Source organism: Sceloporus occidentalis, unplaced genomic scaffold (assembly GCF_023333645.1).
Source record: "Sceloporus occidentalis isolate IW3139 unplaced genomic scaffold, rSceOcc1.0.p SCAF_1, whole genome shotgun sequence".
Classification (NCBI taxonomy): domain Eukaryota; kingdom Metazoa; phylum Chordata; class Lepidosauria; order Squamata; family Phrynosomatidae; genus Sceloporus; species Sceloporus occidentalis.
Genome location: NW_028316981.1, coordinates 226,009,999 through 226,033,230, shown reverse-complemented (window position 1 = coordinate 226,033,230; position 23,232 = coordinate 226,009,999). Strand labels below are relative to the sequence as shown.

Here is a 23,232-nt window from a genome sequence, read left to right as displayed (position 1 = left end):
CAGAGGGGGTAATGACAAACCCCCTTTGCACAATCTTACCAAGAAAACCCCATGATATCTTAGGATCACCATAAGTTGGCAAGGACTTGAAGACACACAACAATATTCAGTAAGACTGTGCCATCCCAGTTTAGTTTAAGAGCCAGCAGCAGGATTGGGTAAAGGAGGTCTGTTCAGTTTCCTGTCAAGGCACAAAGAGTCAATGAGGGTTCCACCACTACGCCTCCAATGAGCAAGGCTACCACAATCAAAAGCAGGACTCCTGCTAAAAGTCCTTGTTTCAAACTTGCTCATTGCTTGGAGGTGGGTGTGGGAACATCCTGCTCCTTGTGCCCCACTCAGATCTCCTTCCCTTGATCTGGCTGCTGGCTCTTAAGATGGGTTGGGAAAATATCTGACAGCAGACGTAACCAGTTTAACCAACAGAGAATATTGGTGCCAGTTCTTAATGCTGGTACTGCATCTAATTTCAGATAAAAAGTAAGATAGTGACAAAAACATAAAAATCAGATTGCCCAGTGCAGGTCAACATAAAGCAAGACACTGGGTCCACTCTAGTGAATTTTGGAATAACAGTACTTGTGTGGAGTGCCTTGCTTACACTAGATATCTAGTGGAAATGGAATTGTCATTGTACTTCTGTCAGATAGCTGGAACCTCCCACATCAGTGGACAGGTGAATTTTCTCTGGGATTTTTGTCAGAGCTTTAACAGAACTATCCAAGATGTTAACCTTATTTTTGGAGTTCAGCGCGTGATAGCTTTTTTACAGTTTGGACTGAAAAACAGAACAGGTTAACCATCCTTTCTGTTATTGTTGTGTGTCTTCAAGTCATTTCTGACTTATGATGACCTTAAGATGAAGCTATCATGGGGTTTTCGTGGCAACATTTGTTCAGAGGAGGTTTGCTATTGCCTTACCCTGAGGACGAGAGCATGTGACTTGCAAAAGATCATCCAGTGGGTTCTATGGCTGTGCTGGGAATCAAACCCTAGTCTCCAGAGCCATAGTTAAAAACCACACCATGCAGGCACTCTGTTAAGCACCCTACTGACATGGAATTCATTCTATAATTGGCAAGAGAGGCTGTGTCCCAAACTAACTTCCCTGTATGCACAAGCCAAAAAGAACTGCCACAGGCTTACGGCAGTATCAGGAATACTCTTTTGTCAGCTATAGTGTTCCAGCTGTAGACGTGACTGTGCTAGTTAAATGTGCTGAATTCAAATAGTATGCCATTAAGACAGCTTGCTTGCTCAAGAGAAATGAAACCTTTAATTTGCAAAGCTGTGGCTTATTAAGAATGAGGCATCTCATGGAGTTATTATTAAAATATAATTAAATGAACCATGGGATGCAAACTAATTTTAATTCATCTTGCAATTTACAAAATCATCCAAATGCAACCATAGAGAGGTATATTAGAATTGCAGTGGCAGTTCTGCAAAGAGGCATTTACCTCTTCAACTCACTGAAGTGTTAAAAAATGAGCTAGATTTTATTTCCTACTAGAGAATGCAGATGCAGATTTAAAAAAAAAAAAGAGAGATCACTGAACAGTATTTTAGCCGTTGTCTTCATCTCATCACAACATGAGTGCTCCCTTTTCTGATAAAATACCTTGTATCCAGTTCTTGTGAATCAAATAGTGAAACTGGGATGTAGGAGCTGGTTTACAATTCACAAAATTAATGAATGCCATGAATTGTTATTTTTTTTCCAGTTTTTTATTGTTTTACCCAAACAGGTTCAACCACTAGACATATGAAGCTCTCTCAGGGGAGAAAACTGGGGGAAGGGATGCTTTTAAAAATCCACTTGAAAATTTGAAATGTTGAGGAATATAGAAAATAATTTAATCATCTTCCACCCCCTCTTTTTGTAATGAGTGAAATGTGTTTTAGGATAAGAATCTGTTGTTGTGTGCCCAAGTCATTCATGACTAATGACACCCGTAAGGTGGAACAATCATGGTGTTTTCTTGTCAAGATTGTTCAGAGTGGGTTTGCCTTTATCCTCCTCTGAGACTGAGAGAGTGTGACTTGCCCAAGGTCACCCAATGGGTTTCCATGGTTGAGCAGGGATTTGAACTCTGGTCTCCAGAGTGGCATGGGCTGTACAGACTGCCCCTAAGGGCTGGCCTGCAGTCGCCTCTCTCTGTGCCAGATTGGGGCCGAGGCAACTGCACGCTGCAGCCCTGATCTCACCTTTCTGTGGTGCAAAAAGGAGCCACAAAAAGTGGTGGGGTAGAGTCACAGGCATTATAAGTCCTGTCCACCCTTTCACATGTCCCTTTGCAAACTTTGCAGTATGGGAGGCAGCAGATGGCATGGGAGTTTTGACTACGTTTTTCTCAATTTGTTTTGACTTCATCTTTCTTTGTGTTATTGGGATTTGGATTGGGTGGCACACAGAGGGTAGACGAGTGGTGATGTTTGTGTTTTTTAACAGCAAATGAAGCAGCATGCCTGATCAGGCTTCCCACCTTCCCATCCAGCTGCTAGCAAGACCTCCAGTTTTGCTCAGACCATTCAGCCCTGCACTGTGCTCACTTGCTTGCTTGCCCAACCTACCACAATCTGGTTCACCAGTTGCTTGCCTGACTGCTGGCCTGCCACTCTGCCAGGCCTCACATGGCTTCCCTGTGGCCTCTACAAGCTCCAGTCTGCTTGCTTCCCTGCACCTGGCTCACCAAGCATCACTGGGCACTTGGCCAGGCCTCCATAGTTTCCCTCCACCAGGTTCACCTGCTGCTTGGTACCCCACTGGCAAAACCTTTCACAGCTTCCCCTGGTCTGGGATCAGGCGGGTGTACTTGCTCAGCCCCCCATACCTGGTGTGTGGCTTCCCCATGGCCAATCTGACTCTGGCAAGTTTGTTCATGCCCCCCCCCCCAACTTGATTCACTGGTTGCCCAGGCCCACTCCCAAGAAAATGAGGGCAGACAGGAACCTCTAAATAAACAGAGAGGGGGGGAAATTGGATTGCGCTTCCATAAAGATGGACTTCAAAGATTCTTTTCCAGCTCATCTGCCCTTGGGTAGCTCTGATTAACACAGAGAGGTGCACTCCTCTCCCTTAAGAGTCTTTGTCCTCTCTTCAGTATGCATCCTGCCCTTTGTAAAGGTGGGTGTTTTGCTAGAAGAAGATCAGGAGGCATCCTTTCACCTCCTGACAGGTGATGGAGTGATTTCCTCATCAATCCAGAGGGGCATGGTGAGGTGTCGCATAAATGTTGAAATGGGAACACTTTTTATGCACGTAGAGGCTGAGTGACTCATGATTCAAGCCAAGGCTAGAATGCTGTCAGTGTTTTGTGATATTTGGTTGAAGGTGTTTATTGGCTCCCTGCGGGTTTTTTTTAATTGATTTTTGCAGATAAATGAAAAACACTTCACTGGAAGACACATTTATGAAGACATGCTTATTTCAGCTCTTTGCTTGCTTGCATTAACTATCATAAGTTTCTTTGGCTCAACAGAGCCATTAATGGTCAGAGCATATATAGAGGAAAAGTAGCATGGTCATATGCAAAAGAGGGCAGGGTCATGACAGCTCTTGTGTAGTTATGTAGAAGAATTGAATTTCAGCAGGTTTATATTGTGCCTGCAACATAGAGGGGGAAAAGGGTGGCCCTCTTGTACTGTAATGCCCATTCATCCTAGACTGCATGGAAGATGCAATCTAAAGAGTTTCTGGAGGGCTGTGTAATCACCGTCATTCTGTAAAGTACAGTGCATTGAGACAGCTGTGCCAATGACTTCTGAGTCACGTTACAATGCTGGAGGGAAATGTCTTTCCAAATATCTCTGGAATTGCTGCTTCTGCTTGTATGTTAATTCGGTAATTACATAAAATCCACTGACAAAAAGATTGAGACTGGGGCTGATGCCATGCTGCAGATTTAATACAGTTTTGACACAGCTTTTACTATCATGGCTCAAACCTATGGAACCCTGGAGGTTCTAGTTTGTTGTGGCACCAGAGCTCTTTGACAGAGGAATACTCATAAAAGTAGAAATCCAACAATTCCATAGAATTGAGCCATGACAATTATAGTAATGTCAAACTGCATTAATTCTGCAGTGTAGATGCAGCCTGAGATGAACTCTGTTCTTTTTAGTTTCTGCCTTTAAAACATTAGTCCTGAAATCCATTAAAATGTTTGGGCTTACATCACCTCTATTTTGGAGTACTCCTTGTTGAATTAAAGTAGTTTATTTATGAATGTGCAGGATAGGGCTGTTGGGCAAGCCTAAATGCTGTAGGAATGGCAAATGCATACAGATATATATTAAGGTGAATACAAAAGCATGCTCCGACTACCTGGTAAATGTGGGTGATAAACCCAACAACCAACTTCAAAGCAAACTACAAGAAAAAAGAGACAAGAAAAATATGAACTTAGGCTATATTAAAGCATCATACTGGACTGTGTAAAGTATCATACTGGACTGATAACCTTCTGAGAACAACCAAGATATATCCAAAGGTAAATTATAAACATATGATATTCAGCAAAAGGAAACATGAGTATAACTGATGGTTAATTAATTACAAACAAACTATATTCATTGTGTTTTGTTTTGTATTATTTATATGTATTATGCCATTATTTCTTAGACTGCACGCCACAAGCAGGTTTACTTTATCCATTTTATTGTTTGTATGGACAGTGCTGTGTACAGTGTTATATAAATAAAGTATAAATAATAATAATAATAATAATAATAATAATAATAATAATAATAAACAACTAGACATAAATAAATAGAAATGCCATACAAATTTGTGAACAATCAGGTCATTCACTAGCAAAATTGTGAATGGCTGCTGACTCTAGTTAAGGCTGGATGTTCTGGAATAGCTTAAAGACTTTCCAAGTGTCCTAAGTGTTCACTTACTCACTTCGGTCCCTCTGAATGTGATTGATTGCATGTCATAGCTACACTTTCTTCATTAACACACTCAAGACAATGGCAATGGTTTATGTAATTCTTCTAATTTTCTTCTCAAAGGAAACAGTAAGTAATTTTAGTATTTTTCTTCCATTGTGAGAAATTTGCAATTTGGGACTTATTCATTGCAAAATTTGGATTCTGGTTGTTTTGCACAGAAAACAGTACTTTCTGTGCAGAAAATAGTATCTCTGTGTGGAAGACGTTGTTCTCTCTTCAAAACAACTAAGTATGAATTTTGCACAGAATAAATCCCAAATTGTAAAGATTCTCCTCAATCCAGAATTCATCTCATCAAGACTTCTCAACACTTGGGAAACATATTTTTAACATTTCTAAAAATATTTTCCATGTCTGCAATGGCGCAACATGTACCTCCCATAAATCTAATAAAACCTCTGTTAAAGCATCAAGTTACATATAGTTAGAAGATCACAACAATTATTCCAGGAGAGAGAGAGAGAGAGTGTGTGTGTGTGTGTGTGTGTGAGAGAGAGAGAGAGAGAGAGAGAGAAAGAAGAGAGAGAGAGAGTACTGCCTTTCCACAATGATGTTGTACTGAGGCCACATGTATACAGTGGACCCTTGTTATACGCTGGGGTTTGGTTCCAAGATCCCCTGTGGATAATAAAATCTGTGGATGCTCAAGTCCCATTAAATATAATGACATAGCAAAATGGTGTCCCTTTTAAAAAATGCAAAATCAAGGTTTGATATTTGAAATTTATACTTTTTTGGAACATTTTCAAACTGTGGATGCTTGAATCCGTGTATAAAAAAAAATCTGTGTATAAGAAGGGCTGACTGTATTACAATAATAGCTGATCCGCATCATATCTTGTAATAGTAATCCTATTTTCGAAAAATTTGAAACTTCAACTTTATTACCTGCTCATAAACATCTGGAGAAACATCTTGGAGAAGTGTCTATCTGTATAAGCTCAGATCTTTAAATCAACAGATCACTAGTTCAGTATTAATGGTTATGGTGGCTTGGGGTTCTGGGAGTTCTGGGAGTTTAGCCTAAAAAAGGATTTTTTGAAAGCATTCTGTGACTACAACTCCAACCAGACTACACCATGTACTGTCCCTGTTATGCTGGACTAGATACAGTACAATCAAAATGACAGAAGAAGGCAACAGTCAGTGCCCAACCAAACCAAAACAGCATTTGTTTGGGACAAAGCACAAGGTAGTGTCCAAACATAAAGCTATTTTGGCATTGAGTATTCAGTCGAAATTTGTGAAACAGCCCAACAAAATATAGGAATGGAATCAAAGCTGGACTTGTTATTGAGGTCACACTGGAGGCAGTAAAACACTGGAAATCACCAAAGGAACTCATGATTACAAGGAAGTGTTTGACAAATTATACTGCTCAAAACGTTAACAAGCTCAAATGGCAACAAGGAACATTTATGGTAACCTGTTTCTGATTTATAATACTAAGAAATGTTCCAGGCTCCCTTCTCCAGCTTCTCATCTAAATTCTGGTTCTCACACAATTAGCTTGATTGAGTAAGTGTGACTTCTGTTCATATGCTTACGTTCTCCAAGCAACATTCCAGTCCATTACGAAGCTCCCTTTTTGTGTATTTTTATATTCTAGTGAATGTTCCCACACGTGTGTGTATGTTCACACACACACATATAGAAGTGATTCCACAATACTACATATTCAGAATTGTCTGTTATCATCTTTTTTGCTCTGAAAGATAGAAGACTGCAGTTGAGATGTTATGCCTGGTTTACCATCTAAATTAGTTTGATGAAACTCTGTTTCCATACTCAGAGGAATATATCTGCAAGGCCGGCCCTGGTATAAGAGTGAGGCAGCTGCCTCAAGTAATGCATTTTTGATATTGTGAAAAGGCAGAAAATGTTGCATCTTCATCAATGACTATGTCCTACTGCCAGAAAGTGGGAGAGGTGCTTCGGGAATTTTCTGTCTCACGTGCAAAAATAATTTGATTGGCTTTTGTTTCTTCACACCTTGACTTGGGTCAGTGGGTAAACAAAAGTATCATGGACTGGCTATGTGTCTGTGTGCAGGAATTGGTGATCAGCATATTTCACTGTGATTAAATTCATCTGTCAGGATATTTGTTACCAGCAAGTGAATATGTGTTAACCTGTCAGCCAGATGATCAGAGAAGCTAAACCCAGTTTATAGAGCAGAAACTTGGCAGTGATGGGGGAACAAAAGTCTGCTCTGCAAGGTCTGTGAAAACTGAAGCCTGCAAATTGAAGCACAATAATAACAAAGTGATGTTGTTGCTTTTAATTTCCCCTTTCCTGTTAGCCTTTGAACCAGTGCAGATTGGCATTATGCTATGCAAACCTTTTTCACTGCAGTTGGCAACATTGATTTGCTCTTCGGAGACATCACGCGTCACTGCTACATGACATATCCTGTGGCGGGGCTGGGCTGACCTTGTGCAAAGCAGATCTGCCATACTGTAAGGCATTTCCAGGCCACTGCTCCTTCTGTCCTCCTACGCGTACTTTGTCTTTTGCTCCCCAATGGATGTGCTGCTTTAGATGTACTGGGATAGCACACTGCAGCAGAGTGTCTGCAGCGATCGCCTGCCAAGATGAAAGACTATGCAGCAGAGCCATTGCACATACTCTGTTCTTGTTTTTAATGCATGGGTGACTAAAATATGGTGTAATACCTCGTTCAAATAGATGGATATAGATATATAGATGTGTGTGTGTGTGTGATTTAAAAACATACAGACAATGCCTCTGAATATTTTATTCAGAATTCCACAAGAATACAACCAGTCACTTAAAATGTAGATTTATTAATTAACAAGCACAACTTTGTAAATGAATGAGGAAAAGCAGAACATTTTGCTAATTCCTTTATAAAGTTTTGTTTGTTAATTGCTCATGCTCATATATACATTTTAACAAGCAAAACTTTATAAAGGAATTAGCAAAATGTTCATCTCTCTCTCTCTCTCTCTCTCTCTCTCTGTATTATCCGTGTGTGTGCATAGTGTGTGTGTGTAAACTGTGTGTGTATGTATATATTTTAGGTCATTCAGCCTTGAACTGCTGTATAGGCATCTATTTCAAAAAGAAATTTAAGATGAATTCCAGATAAATTGAGTCAGACACTGATTCCAAACAATATGAGCAAAAGCATAGTGTGTGTATCAACACTGATTAAGCACTGGTACTTATGCTGTCAGAGATGTTGCTGCAGCCTTACAGTGCCAGATCTTTTTGCTGGTTGCTGCAGATAAACAGTTTTCTAAAATACATACAGCTGAGGCACACTCTTTTAAGAAATGAAGGTAGAGAGGAACTGCTGGACCTCTTACTCTTTCCCTCCACCACTCCCTTCTCCTTCTGTGTCATGTCTTTTTAGATTGTAAGCCCGAGGGCAGGGAACCGTCTAACTAAAAAGATTGTATGTACAGCGCTGTGTAAATTTACAGCACTTCATAAATAAAGGTTAATAATAATAATAAAAACTGAATATGCAGTTGACCAGTTTCTGTGTAGGTGTACTTCTGATGGGAAACAAAAAGAAGCTACCTGCCTCCCCTCCTGGGAGGTTGGGTGGGGAGTGAGGGGAGACCATTCATGTCTCTCCATCTTTTTCTGTGTGTGTGTGTGTGTGTGTGTGTGTGTGTGTATATTAAGGGCTTTTCCAGTACTGTACTTTGAAAGTTGCTTTTAAAAAGTGGTTACATCAATTATAACAAAGATTCCTCACTGCTATCTATTGAAAGCCAGCTCTCGTCAGCCCAGTGCAGAGAGCCATCTGTCTCAGGAGTGGAGTGTGGCCAGAAGGGGGCTGCCTCTGTTCGACAGTGGAACACACTCCCTCAGAGTGTAGTGGAATCTCCTTCCTTGGAGATGTTTAAGCAGAGGCTGGATGCCCATCTGTCCGGGATGCTTTGATTGAGATTTCCTGCATGGCAGGGGGTTGGACTGGATAGCTCTTGTGGTCTCTCCCAACTCTACAGTTCTATGATTCTAGTATAGTGCATATTCAGAGGAACCTGGCGCTAAATAATTTGTAGATGACCTGATTCTGGGTCAGAATCTCATACATATCATTAATGTTACAAACTTTCTTTTTAAATAAAGTATTTAATTACATTACTATTAGTTTTTTGTTAGAAAGAGTGATATAAAACTTGGAGAATATAACTGAAAATGTTTGTCCTGCTGTTTTCTCCAAGCCAGTGCAAATATGGAATAGATTGCTTATCTTCATTTTGTGAGGGAGAACAAAAATTTCTCCTCTTCAGGTGAGATACCAAGTGATCTTTGCACATTTTGCATTGGTATGTGCAATTGCAAAGTTAACTTTTTTGCAAGTTGTGCAAATGTTTGTGTGCTGTTGTTGTTTTGTACATAAGACTGTTGAAAAGTATAAGCACAGGGCTTCACATTTTTTTGTTCAGTAATCCTGTTCTTCCATGTATCCTTTGGTTGTGCATTTTTCTCAATAAAGAGGGATGATAAAGACACTAGATTTCTTTCTTACAGTTTGTAGGTAAATTAATGATGTGGGGGAGAGGTGTTCAACATGTCTTTCCTATGCGGAAGGCAGATAGCCTCACTGTGGTTTTTATCAAGACATTTTGTTGAGACACCCTTTCTCCCTGAAAGCAAGAATATTCAAATCAGTGAATATTCTCTGCATATCTATAATACGGCAGTTGTCAGTGCTAAGTACCGCCCTGTGTTCTTTTACTATGTGTTGCTAATGTCCATGCTTCTGTATGAGACTGTAGCTTAAAACTGAAAATTAGAGGTGCAGTGAATTATAGGTGAGGTTGTGGTGGATAGAGCACAATTTTTGTTTGACATCAGGCTAGCTAAGCGAATGGCACATGGCCTTCTAACGTCTCACTTCACCATCTATTTGCTGTTTGAGCCATGAGCTTCATCCTCTTTGTGGTTAGAGACAGGCCTGAGTTATGAGAAACATGCACCAATGATGCCAGTGTATTCGGTGAATAGTGGTTTGAATGTTGGACTATAACTCTGGAGACTAGGGTTCGATTTCCAGTTCATCCATGAACCCCACTGGGTGACCTTGGGCACATCACAAGCTCTCAGACTCTGGGGAAGGCTAGGGCAAACCTCCTCTGAACAAATCTTGCCAAGAAAACCTAAGGTTTACTTTAGGGTCACCATAAATCAGAAATGACTTGAAAGCCCAACAACAACAACATTTTCTGTATATAGTGTGTATAGATGTGTGTGAGAGAGAAAGAGAACTCTTCCAGATCTAAACCAAGACTGGGAAAAAGTAATTGCTTTACTTTTTTCCTAGTGCAGTGTAACATTTCAAGTCACATTACAAAAGGAATGAATGGGAATGAACTTTATTGGTGTAACAACTAGTGTTCTTTAGTTACTTGGGTATTGTAATGTGTTTTGAAAGAAAATCAAGTTTTACGCCATTCTTATGAATCCAAAGATTTTATTTAAAAACATTACAAACAGATAAACAAAAGCAATTAATAATGCTACAAGCATTATTGGGTAACATTTTAATGAGTGAAGATAAAATTCCACTGACAAAAGGCAGTGGAAATCAATTATATTTAAACAGTATTTTCCCCCAACTTTTGATGCAGGATGATAAGTTCTCCCTTGCTTTAGTTTTGGGGTCCTATACTCAGATAAGGATTTCTTCCCACCATACCTTCCAAAATTACTTAGAAGGAACCCTGGAAAATTCAAGATATATGTTTTAGGCTTTTCACAACTGTAGATTTATAGTACTATGATTCCACTTTAATTGCCACAGTTCCATTCTGTGATACCCCGGGATTTCCAGTTTAGGAAGGGGTATACGGAGTGCCTTTCCAAACTACATACCCCAGGATCCCACAGGATGTTACTGTGGCATTAAAGTGGAATACAGTGCTACAGTTGTGTAGTGTGAATAGACCTCAGAAGTGTAGTTCAAAGCTTTTCAACACTTAAGCCAAAGTTCTTTTAAAAAGCATAATGCAGTGTTTTGGAAATAGTGGAACTTTTTTAAAATAATAAAAAAAGCTTTCAAAATGTCCATTTCAGCTCCTAGAGAAAGTGGGTACTCTAACTAGGACAAGAGCATGATACTGAAACCTTGGTCCATTTGATCTCTTCTTCTGTCACATGAGTAGGTGATAGATTGATTACAGTCACCTTCATGGGTTAAAATCTTCAGGATCAGTATCCCTTTCAGTATTGGAAGTGCTTAGATCTGCTCAGCTTCTTTTTTAGCTTATACTGCTGACAATACAGACAGTGCTTCATATCCGCGGATTCTGCATCTACAGATTCAACCAACCGCCAGTTTGAACTTTTTTTGAAAAATTTGCAAAAGCAGACCTTGATTTTTCCATTTTATATAAGGATTGGCATTTGACTACCCCATTGTATATAATGAGAAGAGCATCCATGGATATCAGTATCCATGAGGGGTCCTTGAACCAAACTCCAGCAGATACCAAGGGCCCATGGTACAACATGGGAAAGATGACACATAACCATCCATTTGTGATTGTGGTCTTTTTCTCCAAAATGCTCAATAGTTATTTACTCCGGTCGTGTTGCCTGGAGAATTCTGGGAGTTAAAATCTGAAAAGGTAACTTTCCCAAGCTGTCCTGATGCCTGGAATTTCATTCCAGAACAATATCGACTCTTCCTTGAAATGCAGCTCTAAATTCTTATGTTAGGCTCACTCCTTTAGACTGCAGCCCTCACTGTTTTGCTGGTAGCTTTGAAAGCCTGCAAACATGTATAATGTGCATTTTGATTGATCTTATAAAGATATCACTGTTTTGTGAACATTTGATGATACTATACTTTGCTATATTGCCAACAAGGCTACCCCAGATATGTGATCTGATGGCAAGTATAATTTTATGCCCATGTTTATCCATGTCAGATGACTGCACCCTGCCTTTGCCTACATCTAATGCCTCTTGGCAGTCAGGAAATACCCAGTAGTGATTGATGGCTCTTCTGTTTGAGGTGGAAGATGTACTTTGAATTTTCCATGGTACTAAATCCACTTGGAGGACATCAGGAGGATTCAGTCTGTCTTTTATTGACACAGTGCCTGGGCACTGTGGGCAGCCCCACTATTTTCACTCATCCTGGTGTAGATCAAAAACAAAATTTTAACTGTGTCCTGTATTGTATCTTGTGTCAGTCACGACAATCCTTTTTTATTTTCTAAAATCTATGCGTGTTTTCATCTTTTCTAGAGTCAAAGCTGAATAAGCAATTAGTAATGGTGAGAAATCACTATTTCTTAATGCAGAATGAAAGTAGCTATTATTTTTTCCCGGTCTAGTATTATATAGAGAGTGGTTGATCACAAAAATGTTACCGCTCATAGAAATAGGGGGGATATAAGTGCTCGAAATATATATCTTTAAAAAACACAGGTAGTGGAGGCACATTTAAACCAAAATTATATTGATTTTCATCATTGAACTGAGCATATGCTTTAATTCTTCTCTGTGAAAACAGTGCACTTGCCTTTGACTGAACTCTGCTAACTCTTTATATATCGGGATATTTTTGTGCCTTAGGTATTTAGATATAGTTAAAAATAGCAGATACCATTGTGAGGAAGATTCTGTGGATGGCAGTGTAAAATTTGTATGTCATACATTGTGCCCCTTTAGTGCACTCTGTTTTTAAAAGATCTAAGCTTTGAGGTTTAATGGTTTTTAATAATCTTTAATTATATGGTGCTGTTATGATAATACACTGGTTCTTAAAAATAGCATGTTATTTTATTATGGCTTTCGGTGGAGTAGTGGTTTGAACATAGGACTATCACTGTGGTGACCAGGGTTCAAATTCCCACTCAGTCATGAATTCTACTGGGTGACCTTAGGCAAGTAACACTTTCTCAGCCTCAGAGGAAGGCATTTGCTAAGAAAATCCCATGATGGGTTCACCTTAGGGTCTCTGTAAGTCAGAAACAACTTGAATGCACACAGCTTACATGTTATGGCTTTACATCATGGGATTCATGACACAGTAGGACCATTCTCCCCAATTTTAATCTGCTTCTTCTTGCTGCCCTAGAAGTTGCTAATGGGACAGCCTTCAAATATCTCTGTCTCTGGGTTCACCTTTTCCTGAAACATGTATTCAAATTGTCATTGTAGGGGGGGAAATTGCCACTTATTTCTATAGTGACAGAGTTTGAAAAAACTACTTTTTGGGCTAAGTCCTAGAATCTCTAAACACACATGGACAGAATGATTGGGACATTATCTAGGAGTTGTAATACAAAAAGTATTTTCCTCAAGATTTGAGACAGAGCTTTGCAACCTGCTGTAAAACAGGTTGTAACACAATAGCATGCCCTGAATCCACCACTGTAACAGGCAATTGAGAAAGAAGGCCAACAAATAAATAATTACTTATAGTATATGTCTTTCTTCTACAACTCTGATCAGGAGCAGTTGATTTCTTTCTCACTATTTCTCACATTCCTTTCCCTCTCCTACCTTGCAATTATTCAGAGAATCATAGAATTGTAGAGTTGGAAGAGACCGCAAGGGCCATCCAGTCCAATCCCCTGCCATGCAGGAAATCTCAATCAAAGCATCCCTGACAGATGGCCATCCAGCCTCTGCTTAAAGACCTCCAAAGAAGGAGACTCCACCACACTCTTTCTTTGGAGGTCTTTAAGGAGAGGCTGGATGGCCATCTGTCGGGAAAGCTTTGTTTGAGATTTCCTGCATGGCAGGGGATTGGATTGGATGGCCCTTGTGGTCTCTTCCAACTCTATAATTCTATGATTCTATGAATAATTGCAGGGTAGGAGAGGGAAAGGAATGTGAGAAATAGTGAGAAAGAAATCAACTGCTCCTGATCCTGCCTGATTCTCTTGACTTGGCATTCCTTCATACAAAGAATATATAAAGCAGATGTATGTGAAACTGGAAGGCCTCTTTTGCAATTAGACTCTGTTTTCTCTATCAGGATTTAGCTCCAGCTTTTAGTTCATACTGCAATCCCAGGTACTAAACCTATCCAAGAGAAAGGTTCAGGTTAATAGCTAGAGCAAATTCACACAGCTAGAGCCACACTGCCATGGGAGTCACCAGCTTACACCACAAGACAGCTTGTTAGAATATAGTTTAGGAATCTTTGCCAAAGGCAAGTGGCACCTTTGGCAATACTTATTGCACAGTATCATCTCTGTCTCTTTGTTTCTTTGCTATCAGGTGTTGTTAGAGCATTCCTTTTCATTGATGGAGAAAATCCATCAATATACTCCCAACTTTGCTGCAGTCCTATTAGTCCTCAGGTGTGAAATATTGCTCTCATGGCAGTTCTGATATTGGAAGTCATGTGGTGTCAGTGTCTCCTCCATTCCCCTCCATTTCCACCTCTCCCTCACTATTCTCAAACAACCTAATTTCATTTTTTTCAGTTTCTTTTCCTTTCTTTTTTTTAAACTAAAATTGTATTAGTATAACTCTAGAACTGCATTGAAAGTAAAAATTAAAAAAATCTGAAATACATGCTGGGTAGGGCATACAGCAAGGCGGTGGGGTTAAGGAGGAATGCAGATGAGAATGCAATGGCAGAAACAATCCTGTTGACAAGAAGTGTGATAATGGCTGCTCACAAACCTGTATGTTTCCGTTTTCTTTTAATAATGTCATTGTGGTGAGATGGAGCCTGTGTGATAAAGTCCTTTGTCAATGAATTAGGATTCCTTGCTAACCATCTCTACCAGCTTGCAGTTCATAATATTCTGTTTCGTGTCTAATAATAAAATGTTAAGGGAATTCTTGATTTTTTGGAAATCTCCATGTAAATTCCAATTTTGAGTTGGATTGTGAATCCTTATTATAACCACCTCTGATGTTATAATAATTCAGTCTACACAAATGCAGTAAAGAAATTCTATACACTTTTTTAATGCCTCACTAGGAACTTACTAGGAAATTGTCTTGTCGTTTCTGACTGCTTGCAGTTGTCTAATAACACAGCTTCCTCTAGTATATCATTTGTCTTTTTGTTTTTCTTCTTCTACAGAAAGTGAGCGAGAAGGTTGGTGGAGCAGAAGGAACCAAGCTAGATGAGGATTTCAAAGATATGGAAAAAGTGAGTCTGAAAATTGTTACAATTATATCCTAATATTATCACATCTTTGTTTGATGGCTTTTCCTGATTGCCGATAGAGAAATTAACCAACTCTCCCCACAAAGCACAAATGGGCTAATTCTAATTCAGTCAACGTAAAGTTATTGATTTAGGATTTGGCAACATGACCACTTGGTAAAATTTAGATATTCCCCATGGGGTCTGATTAGGACATTCCCTATCAAATCTGCTGGCAGCAAGCTTTTAAAATGCTGGTTTAAATTATTGTTTACAAGAATGGGCCTCTCAGTAATCTAGCAAGTTGGAACAAATTGATCATAACAAAGGTGTGTGAAGGTTCTCTGTGGTCCCGCTCCATTTCTGCAAAGATGGATGAGACCCTTTGAGACCACCTTTTATCCAAAACCACTTGCTGCCACCACCCAATGATGATCCCATTACACCCCAGCAACGCATCAGGATGTTACTGGGACCTCTACCAGTAATTGCCAACTCAGTGAGGCACTAGCCAAGCCAAGGTTGTGAAAAAGGAGTGAAAAAAGAGGCAGAGTACTTAAGGAAAGGTTTTATTCTAAAGTAAAGAACATTAAAGAAAAACAAACAAACACGGAGAAGAACTGGTCCTCCAGGCACAAGTTAAAGTATCAGTTACAAAAGTATAATCATGTCAGCCAAACAACATACTCCAAACCTGATGCCCTGACTAACAGTGAGACCTAATTCCCACTTACCTCTTGATTTGATTCCTGAACATATTTCTGAAACCATTTCATCTAACAGAGTGGTTCCCACTATGTTTGCACCGGTTTTAAGAATCGGTGAAGGAAGCGATAGCCGTGGCTTCCCCGCCATGCCTCCCTCCATCCTCCTGGCCATACCAAAAGGAGGAGAAGGAGAGAGGCAGGCCGGGAGGATGAAGGACTGAGGATGGAGCAAGCATGAAGGTATGGCCAAGAGGCCGGGAAAGCCTCTGCCAGTGGAAACCAGGTCGGATTTGAATCCAATTCAAATCCGCCTGGTTCCCACTTGGGCTGAATCAATTTATTTTCAAATAAATTGATTCAGCCCCCAAAACATCCCATTTTACCAGCGTCTTTTTGACGTGGGTTAAATGGATAAAAATGGGTAAAAACCATGCCCCCCTTTCCAAATTGCTTCAGCGATTCAAATTAAGGGGGAACCATGGTGGTTTAAACTGGATCATTTGGAATCACAATCTGGTTGAAACCATAATGGGAACAAGGCCTGAGATAGGCCCACGGGCCAAGGCCTTGTTTTCCATCAGTCCATCTTTCTCTCTTTAGACCTTCCCTCTCCCTCACTTCTCCACAGCGCCCTCTAGAATAGTGATTCCCAAACTTTGGTCCTCCAGATGTTTTGGACTTCAGCTCCAGATCTCCTGATAGTTGGCCATGCTGGCTGGGGCTTCTGGGAGTAGAACCCCAAAATATCTGGAGGACAAAGGTTTGGGAACCACTGCTCTAGAAAGTTCTACCTCAACAGCCCATATGCTTGGATAGTTGTCCTCACACCACCAGTGACATCAACTCACCTCAGAAAGTAGCAAGTAAATTTCTGTACCGCTCATCAGCGCACTTAAGCACCCCCTAAGCAGCTTACAATGTGTAAACTAATTGCCCCCAACAAGCTGGGTACTCATTTTAGCAACTTAGCAACTTACAGAAGGATGCAAGGCTGAGTCAAGCCTGAGCCCATGGCTGGTATTGAACTCACAACCTTGCGGTTTGTGAGTGAGTGGCTGCAGTACAGGCATTTAACCATTACACCACCAGGGGTCCTATAGCACAGGTTAACTAGACTTGTGCATATCAGACATGCCAAGAAGATCAGTGTATTACATCCTAGATTGTCAAGCAAGTACTGCTGATGTATTGGAAGACAATTTCAAGGTGACTCAGTGATTATTTTTGGTAGTTTTCTGGGAAAGGGCACCATGATGCCCACATTAGCTCCCTGGAGTGGTCCCTCAGAGCTGAGAAGCCTTCCAACCACACCCTGTGGTTCAGGAGACCCCTGTCTAACATGAATTGGGACTACTTGCACTGCTCAGGACTCTGGACCTCTATCTCATTGACTCTGTCCATGCAACTTAAAAACTGTGGTCTCCCCACTACTGTCCGCTTCGACATTGAAGGAAACCAAGTGTCTTCCTTCCCCATCAGCCATGTAGCTTGCAGACCCTGGTCTCCTCCATGGTCCTTCTGGAAACAGTGTTGTTGTACTGGAACCAGCTCCTTTTCCTGAAGTGAAAGACTTGCCTGGGACTCTTGCTTTATCCTGGTGGAAGGTGATATCTGCTCAGATGCAGAATCATTATGTGCTGGTGTCTGAAGTTGCTCCTCCTTTCCTATGAGTTCATCAGCAAGCATCTGCCCAGTCTCTTTGGACTGTCCACTGGATATTGCATTGCTGTTACTTTCCTGGGTGATTCTAGAGTCTGCCGTGCTGGTGTCTCCTCTGCTACAATAGACTCTTGTTGCTGGTCAGCAATGTCATCCTTCCCCTGACTCTGCTCATTGTCCACCACAGACTCTCTGCCTCCCTGGTGGGCTTCAGGTGTAAGCTGTTGAGCAGACTGAAGAGTAGACTGGAAGCCCTCCTGGCTCCGAGGAACTGCTCCTAGACTTTCCTCAGAATCCTTTTCCCCTGAGACCTCAGTGCAGAATCCTTCAGCTTCTGCCCCTTCAGCCATCATTGGCTCTGGGCTGTTAGCCAGGACTCACAATTCCATCATCTCACTGGGCAAAGCAGTACTCATTGACACCAGTATCAGCTATGCTAAATTGACTCCTTTCTGGGAGTCTACTGCAACCTCCTGGACCTGTTGATTGCCAACTGAGGTTGCTGCCCCGTGCACTTCTCTGTGCCAGGTAGTGTCTGTTTGGCTGTTGAATGACTGGTTCCCTGGGTGAGTTTGGAGCCACCATCACCATCTCCTCCACAGTGTGAACCTCATTCTGAAGGTCTGCCATGTTACATGGACTCTGCTTGTTGCCCACCACATAGGAGTGATGAAGAGCCAAAAGCTGAACACCTGAGTCTATGTAAACAACAACTTCCTTGCCTCCAATCAATAATGTGCCTTTCCTTAGGAACCATGCTTAGGAACCATGCCAGGGTCAGGATCAACAGCTGAGCTAATCCTAGTGGCATCAGAATTGGATGCTACCACCAGCTGGATCACTTAGGTCTCTGCTTACATTGGGTCTTAAGATGGCTAGATTCCTCACACAAAAACATTTTATGTTATACTTGTCCTTTGTTTGGCCCTGGTGCTTAGAAGATGGCTGTTGCTTCAGTTGTGCCAACTTAAGATTGTCATTTTTGTGCATCTGGTGATGAAAGTCAGCTTTGTGTGCAAAGTGATGCTCTGGCTATAACTTGCAGGGACCTCCTACATTTGGCTGTGTAGGCTGCTCTGTGTAGATCTCCAGGTAATGATCTGCAGCTGCTCGTCCAGTGTTTTTGGCTCCTTGTCCAGCACATAACAGACACGATCTGAAGGGGCATGTATCAAAAGCTGCTTCAGGTCAGTGTGGAAACAAGCATCTTCCAGTGAAGTAACCTTAGCCTCTTGAAACCAAATCTCCTTCTCACGTTGAACAGCATAAGCTAGTGCTCTGTAAGAGGTGCCATGCTTCCTGGCTGTCACTGGAGCATTTTCTTGCTGCCTCTGGGGTAAGGCCAAGGCATTGCCGAGCTCTCTCATAGAACTCCTGAGATTTGCGGCCAAAGTTCACACATGTACTGGTCTCTAGGCTCTTTGAAAATTTTCAATGAAATCTTCAAAGTCATCACCATCCTTGTAGGTGTGGTACCGGCAAGGCTGAGGGATATAAAGTTGCCCTCCTTCCCCCACTGGTGCAGTTCAAGACTGGAGCTGTCATATTTCTTTGTCTTTCTCATTCAGTTGCAGCTGAAAGGTGTAACTAGCATCTGGACCACAAAGTCCTGTCTAGAAGATCTGTACACACAGACATGAATGGAGGTTGCTGTGAAAACTGTATTACTACCAGCTCCCCAGAGCCAACCTGAATGTGATATTAAATGCTTTTAAAAATGTAATGTGATTTTTAAAATAATAAAATAAAATGCAGGGGTCATGCACTGATTATCCTTAGGATTCCAGCAGGTAGGGAGAGGGAGGTTACAGTCCCCCATCATGTTGTGGTTATGATGAAAATCTCTCTTCTGAAACTGTTGTTTGTATTGGAAGGAAAGAACCAATTATCTGCCTCCTCTCATTCATTCACACCAATTCTGGCTGCTGCTATTTGCTGGCCAGAATCCAATTAGTGACTTATGCTGGTATAAGTACAGTTACACCAACAGTTGCACTCTCTGAAAGGTTGCATATGGGTAGTATTCTAATCTGGGTTGAATGTGCTATATTACACCAGTGTAACTGTTGCACCAGTGGTCATGCTTTCTAGGACATTGTACCATTTCACCTGGTGGTTGGGGAGTAACTAAGCCGTGAATATGAGGCATTGCTACCCAATGGATGAACAATTGTGTAACGGTGTGATGTAGTATAGTAAAACTAGGTTACACTAACTGTACATTTACATGACACAATCATTGAGCAGGATCTTGACCTAATTTGCTTTTTAAAGGTAAAGTTAAATGTACAACCAATTTGGCCTTCATTTGTACAGAGTTAAAGCACTCTGGAAAATGTGATTGGGTTTTGCTGGTGGTATCGCTTTTATTTTAACAGTACTGGGTGCATATAGCCGATACTTCATAATTCCAATTGAAATACTGGACTAGATGTCTTAAATAAAGATAAGTTCTTCCTCTTTAAATACACTCAGCCCTTCTTATACAGTCAGTCCTCGCCTTACGCGGGGGATCCGTTCCGGATCCCTCCGCGTAAGGCGAATTCCGCCTATGCTCGAGCCCCATTGGAAACAATGGGGCTTGTGCGCGGCGGCGCGGGCGCGCGCAGGGTGCAACGGGCGCGCGCACCCATTCAATTGAATGGGACGCACCGCCCCTTCCACCCCGCGCACGCCCCGCATCTTGAGCGCGTATGCTCAAGGCCGCATATGGCGCACCCGCATATGGCGTGGGCGCACTGTACACTGATTTTTTTATACACGGATTCAAGCATACATGTTTTGAAAATGTTCAAAAAAGTATAAATTTCAAATATCAAACCTTGATTTTCCATTTTTATAAGGGACACCATTTTGCTATGTCATTATATTTAATGGGACTTGAGCATACACGGATTTTGTTATATACGGAGGATCTTGGAACCAAACCCCAGCGTATAATAAGGGTCCACTGTATGTGCCTTGAACACATATCTAGATGTTTTTAATTTAGTCTTTGCACAGTCAGTGTGATGTAGTGATGAAGAGTGTAGGGCTGGAGAAACATAGGTTCAAATATCCATTCAGGCATAAATCTCTTGGGCTGACCTTGGGTTAGTCACGATGTCTCAGCCTAACTTATCTCATATAAGTAAGTTGCTAAAGGACAAAATGGGTCTGTGGGAGTCATGTATGCCCCATTGAGCTATTTTTAATAGGTTTTTGGCTACATTGGCTGCGTGGGCAAAAGCTGACTTAAGAACGTGAGACTCACTTTTATTAGTGCTCTTTCTACTTCTTCCTTCATAGCTTTCAATGTTCTTGCCTTTCTATTTTATGTTGGTGCTTAGAGACCTCAATTAGGCCAGTGTTCACTGTGCTAAGCATTGTAATGACATCTAATAAATTTTAATTATTCCCTAACCTCCAAAGAGCTTTCTGTCATTAGACAATGAAGCAGGTGGATGAATAAATAAAACCAGGGCACAGAGAATAGATTAGTAATGCAAGCCAATACTTGTGTGTCCATATCAAGGCAGGTGTATATGAATAGAACTGGGGGGGGGGGGGGGGGAGGGTAGTTAATGGTGGTAACTGAGCAAGTGTAACTTACAGATTTCTGTTCAACTGTTGTCAAACTGACCATGTTGAGCCAATTTCAATCCCATGCATTTAGAGGGTGAGATCCAAAGTATCAGAGAGCCAGCAGGGTAGTAGTCTGAGCATTGGACTATGACTCTGGGGATCAGGATTTGAATCCCTGGGTGACCTTAGTCAAGGCATACTCTCTCAGCCTCAGAGGAAGGCAAAGGCAAACCTACTCTGAACAAATCTTGCCATAAAACTCTCACGATAGTGTCAATTTAGGATTGCCACAAGTCAGAAATGATGGCACACGAAAACAACATCCAAACTATGAACTATATGCATTAATTTTGTATATGTGCAAAGAGATCTATGCATTACAGCTAGAAATTGTCTCAAGATACTTTGGAATGGTAGATGGTGGGAAGGGGCTAGTAAGCCAGATAGTATTTTTATAGAGATGGCAGTCTAATTCTGGTTTGCTCTTCCTTAAGCAGAATGTTAGCAGACCTCCATCCTGATGCCTGAGGAAATGCTTACTATACCTTTACACAGAGTCACTAAACAGTCACTCTAGGCTTTTCTGATCTTCTGAGTCATGTGACACCCAGTGTACTGATGACACTTTTGGGAGCAGGATTTGAAAGGCACTGATATAATTTTCTCAGTTAGTCATTTATTCAACTATTTATTTAATGCCAGTGGAGGAAGCAGGATTGATTCCCATTTTCTTCGTGCTTCAACAAGTGTATCATTTCTCCTGCTGTGATGTGCCACTTAGTTTCCCCTTCAGTGTTTTCCCTTCACTAAGCAGCATGGGGAATGTGCAGGGTCTGAGACTAGAAGAAAGATCACAGCTGTTTATTGATGCCATGGTTCTCTGATTGAAATGTAATTCATATAATACCCTTTTGGTAATGTACAGAAGCTTTCCTAGGCATATAATGGACAGCCATTTCAGATAACCACAGTTGCAGACCCCCCTCCCTCTCCCTTCTAGCCCAAGTTTTATCTCATGCTCTGGTTGTGGAGACGGCTGCAGCAATCCTAATGAACTGAAAGAGCTTTGCACCGCATGCATATAGGCCACTCTTTGTCCTAACAGCTATTACAGGCACACCCACTCATTGGGGACCTCTTGCTCCATTCCTTACATTGTGGGCAAGGAGATGGCAGCAGTTACCCACCATCCTGCTGGAAGTGCCTTGCTTTTAAAAAAAAAGGGAAAGGAGAGGAAAACAAAAGAGAAGTCAAAATTTTGCTCCCTGTTGTTTTCCTTCCTTATCCTATTCTGCTTTTCCCTACTTTTTCCCTTCCCAACTGCAGGCAGGAGATGTCAACATAAGAGAGAACAAGGAAGGAAAACAGTCAGGAAGTGACTTCCTTGATCTTCTCTGCAAAAAACAAGGTACTGCCAGAGGATAATTGGGCAGTGGCGGAAGTGAAAACTCTCTCTTCCCAGAAATGAAGTAAGATCTGGAAGCTCACCTGTAACAGCCAGGTCTTGCAGTTGCATACACAGCTTCTTGGAGAAGCTGTTAAAAAGGGTATAGCATAAGGAGAATCATTCTCTAGCCTCTTAAATGAGTATTGTAGATCTTCTGTCACAGTAGATTTAGAGTTCGCCCACATACAAGATCACTTGTTAGGAGAGTACAGCAGTTAACTGTGTCAGTTCACATGTAGTTGCTATTGCCAGTGGAGCAATAAGCTCAGAAAGTAATGGCAGAGATAATGCATATGTTTGTCCTCATTGGAATTTGTTCTCCCTCTCTCCCTTTTGCATTTTTAGAAAGTGGACATCACCAGCAGGGCTGTGATGGAAATAATGACCAGGACAATAGAATACCTTCAACCTAACCCAGGTAATGGTGCTTCTCTATGAATCAGGGTGTATTTTTGTTTAGAGCTTGCATAATATAACTTCTATAAAGAATAGTAAGTGAAGATGTTTTGAAAAGGTATTGGAGAGATCACTTCTGCATCCTTTCTCTCTGTCACTGTTTGCTCATTGATCCTGTTTTCATCCCATAGTGAAACACTCAGCAAAGGAAGGCAATGCCCTCTCTTCCTTGAAGTATGACACATATAGATGGGTTTAAAGAGTTTTTCCATTACTGTGGCATGAAAGCAAAGGTTAAGAGTTCAGCTTGATCTAATCTTGTTAGCACAGATCTCAAATGACGATCTTGGCTAGATCTAGTTTTAGTCCCAACAAGAGGAAACCCATTGAAT

At 41.2% G+C, this 23,232-nt stretch overlaps 1 protein-coding gene across 2 annotated transcripts in view; it reads left to right on the top strand.

The window, feature by feature from the left end:
• Positions 1 to 23,232, top strand: part of LOC149323573 (endophilin-A1) — a 127,515-nt gene that overhangs the window by 87,830 nt on the left and 16,453 nt on the right. The window contains exons 1-3 of one of the 2 annotated variants that reach the window (XM_089489412.1): positions 14,999 to 15,070; positions 22,324 to 22,405; positions 22,790 to 22,862. In XM_089489412.1, coding sequence (XP_089345538.1) covers positions 22,817 to 22,862 — 46 coding nt within the window. In that variant the 5' untranslated portion in view covers positions 14,999 to 15,070; positions 22,324 to 22,405; positions 22,790 to 22,816. Of the gene's footprint in view, positions 1 to 14,998; positions 15,071 to 22,323; positions 22,406 to 22,789; positions 22,863 to 23,232 lie in introns of those variants that run through there. The other variant, XM_089489402.1, reaches the window with a different exon arrangement.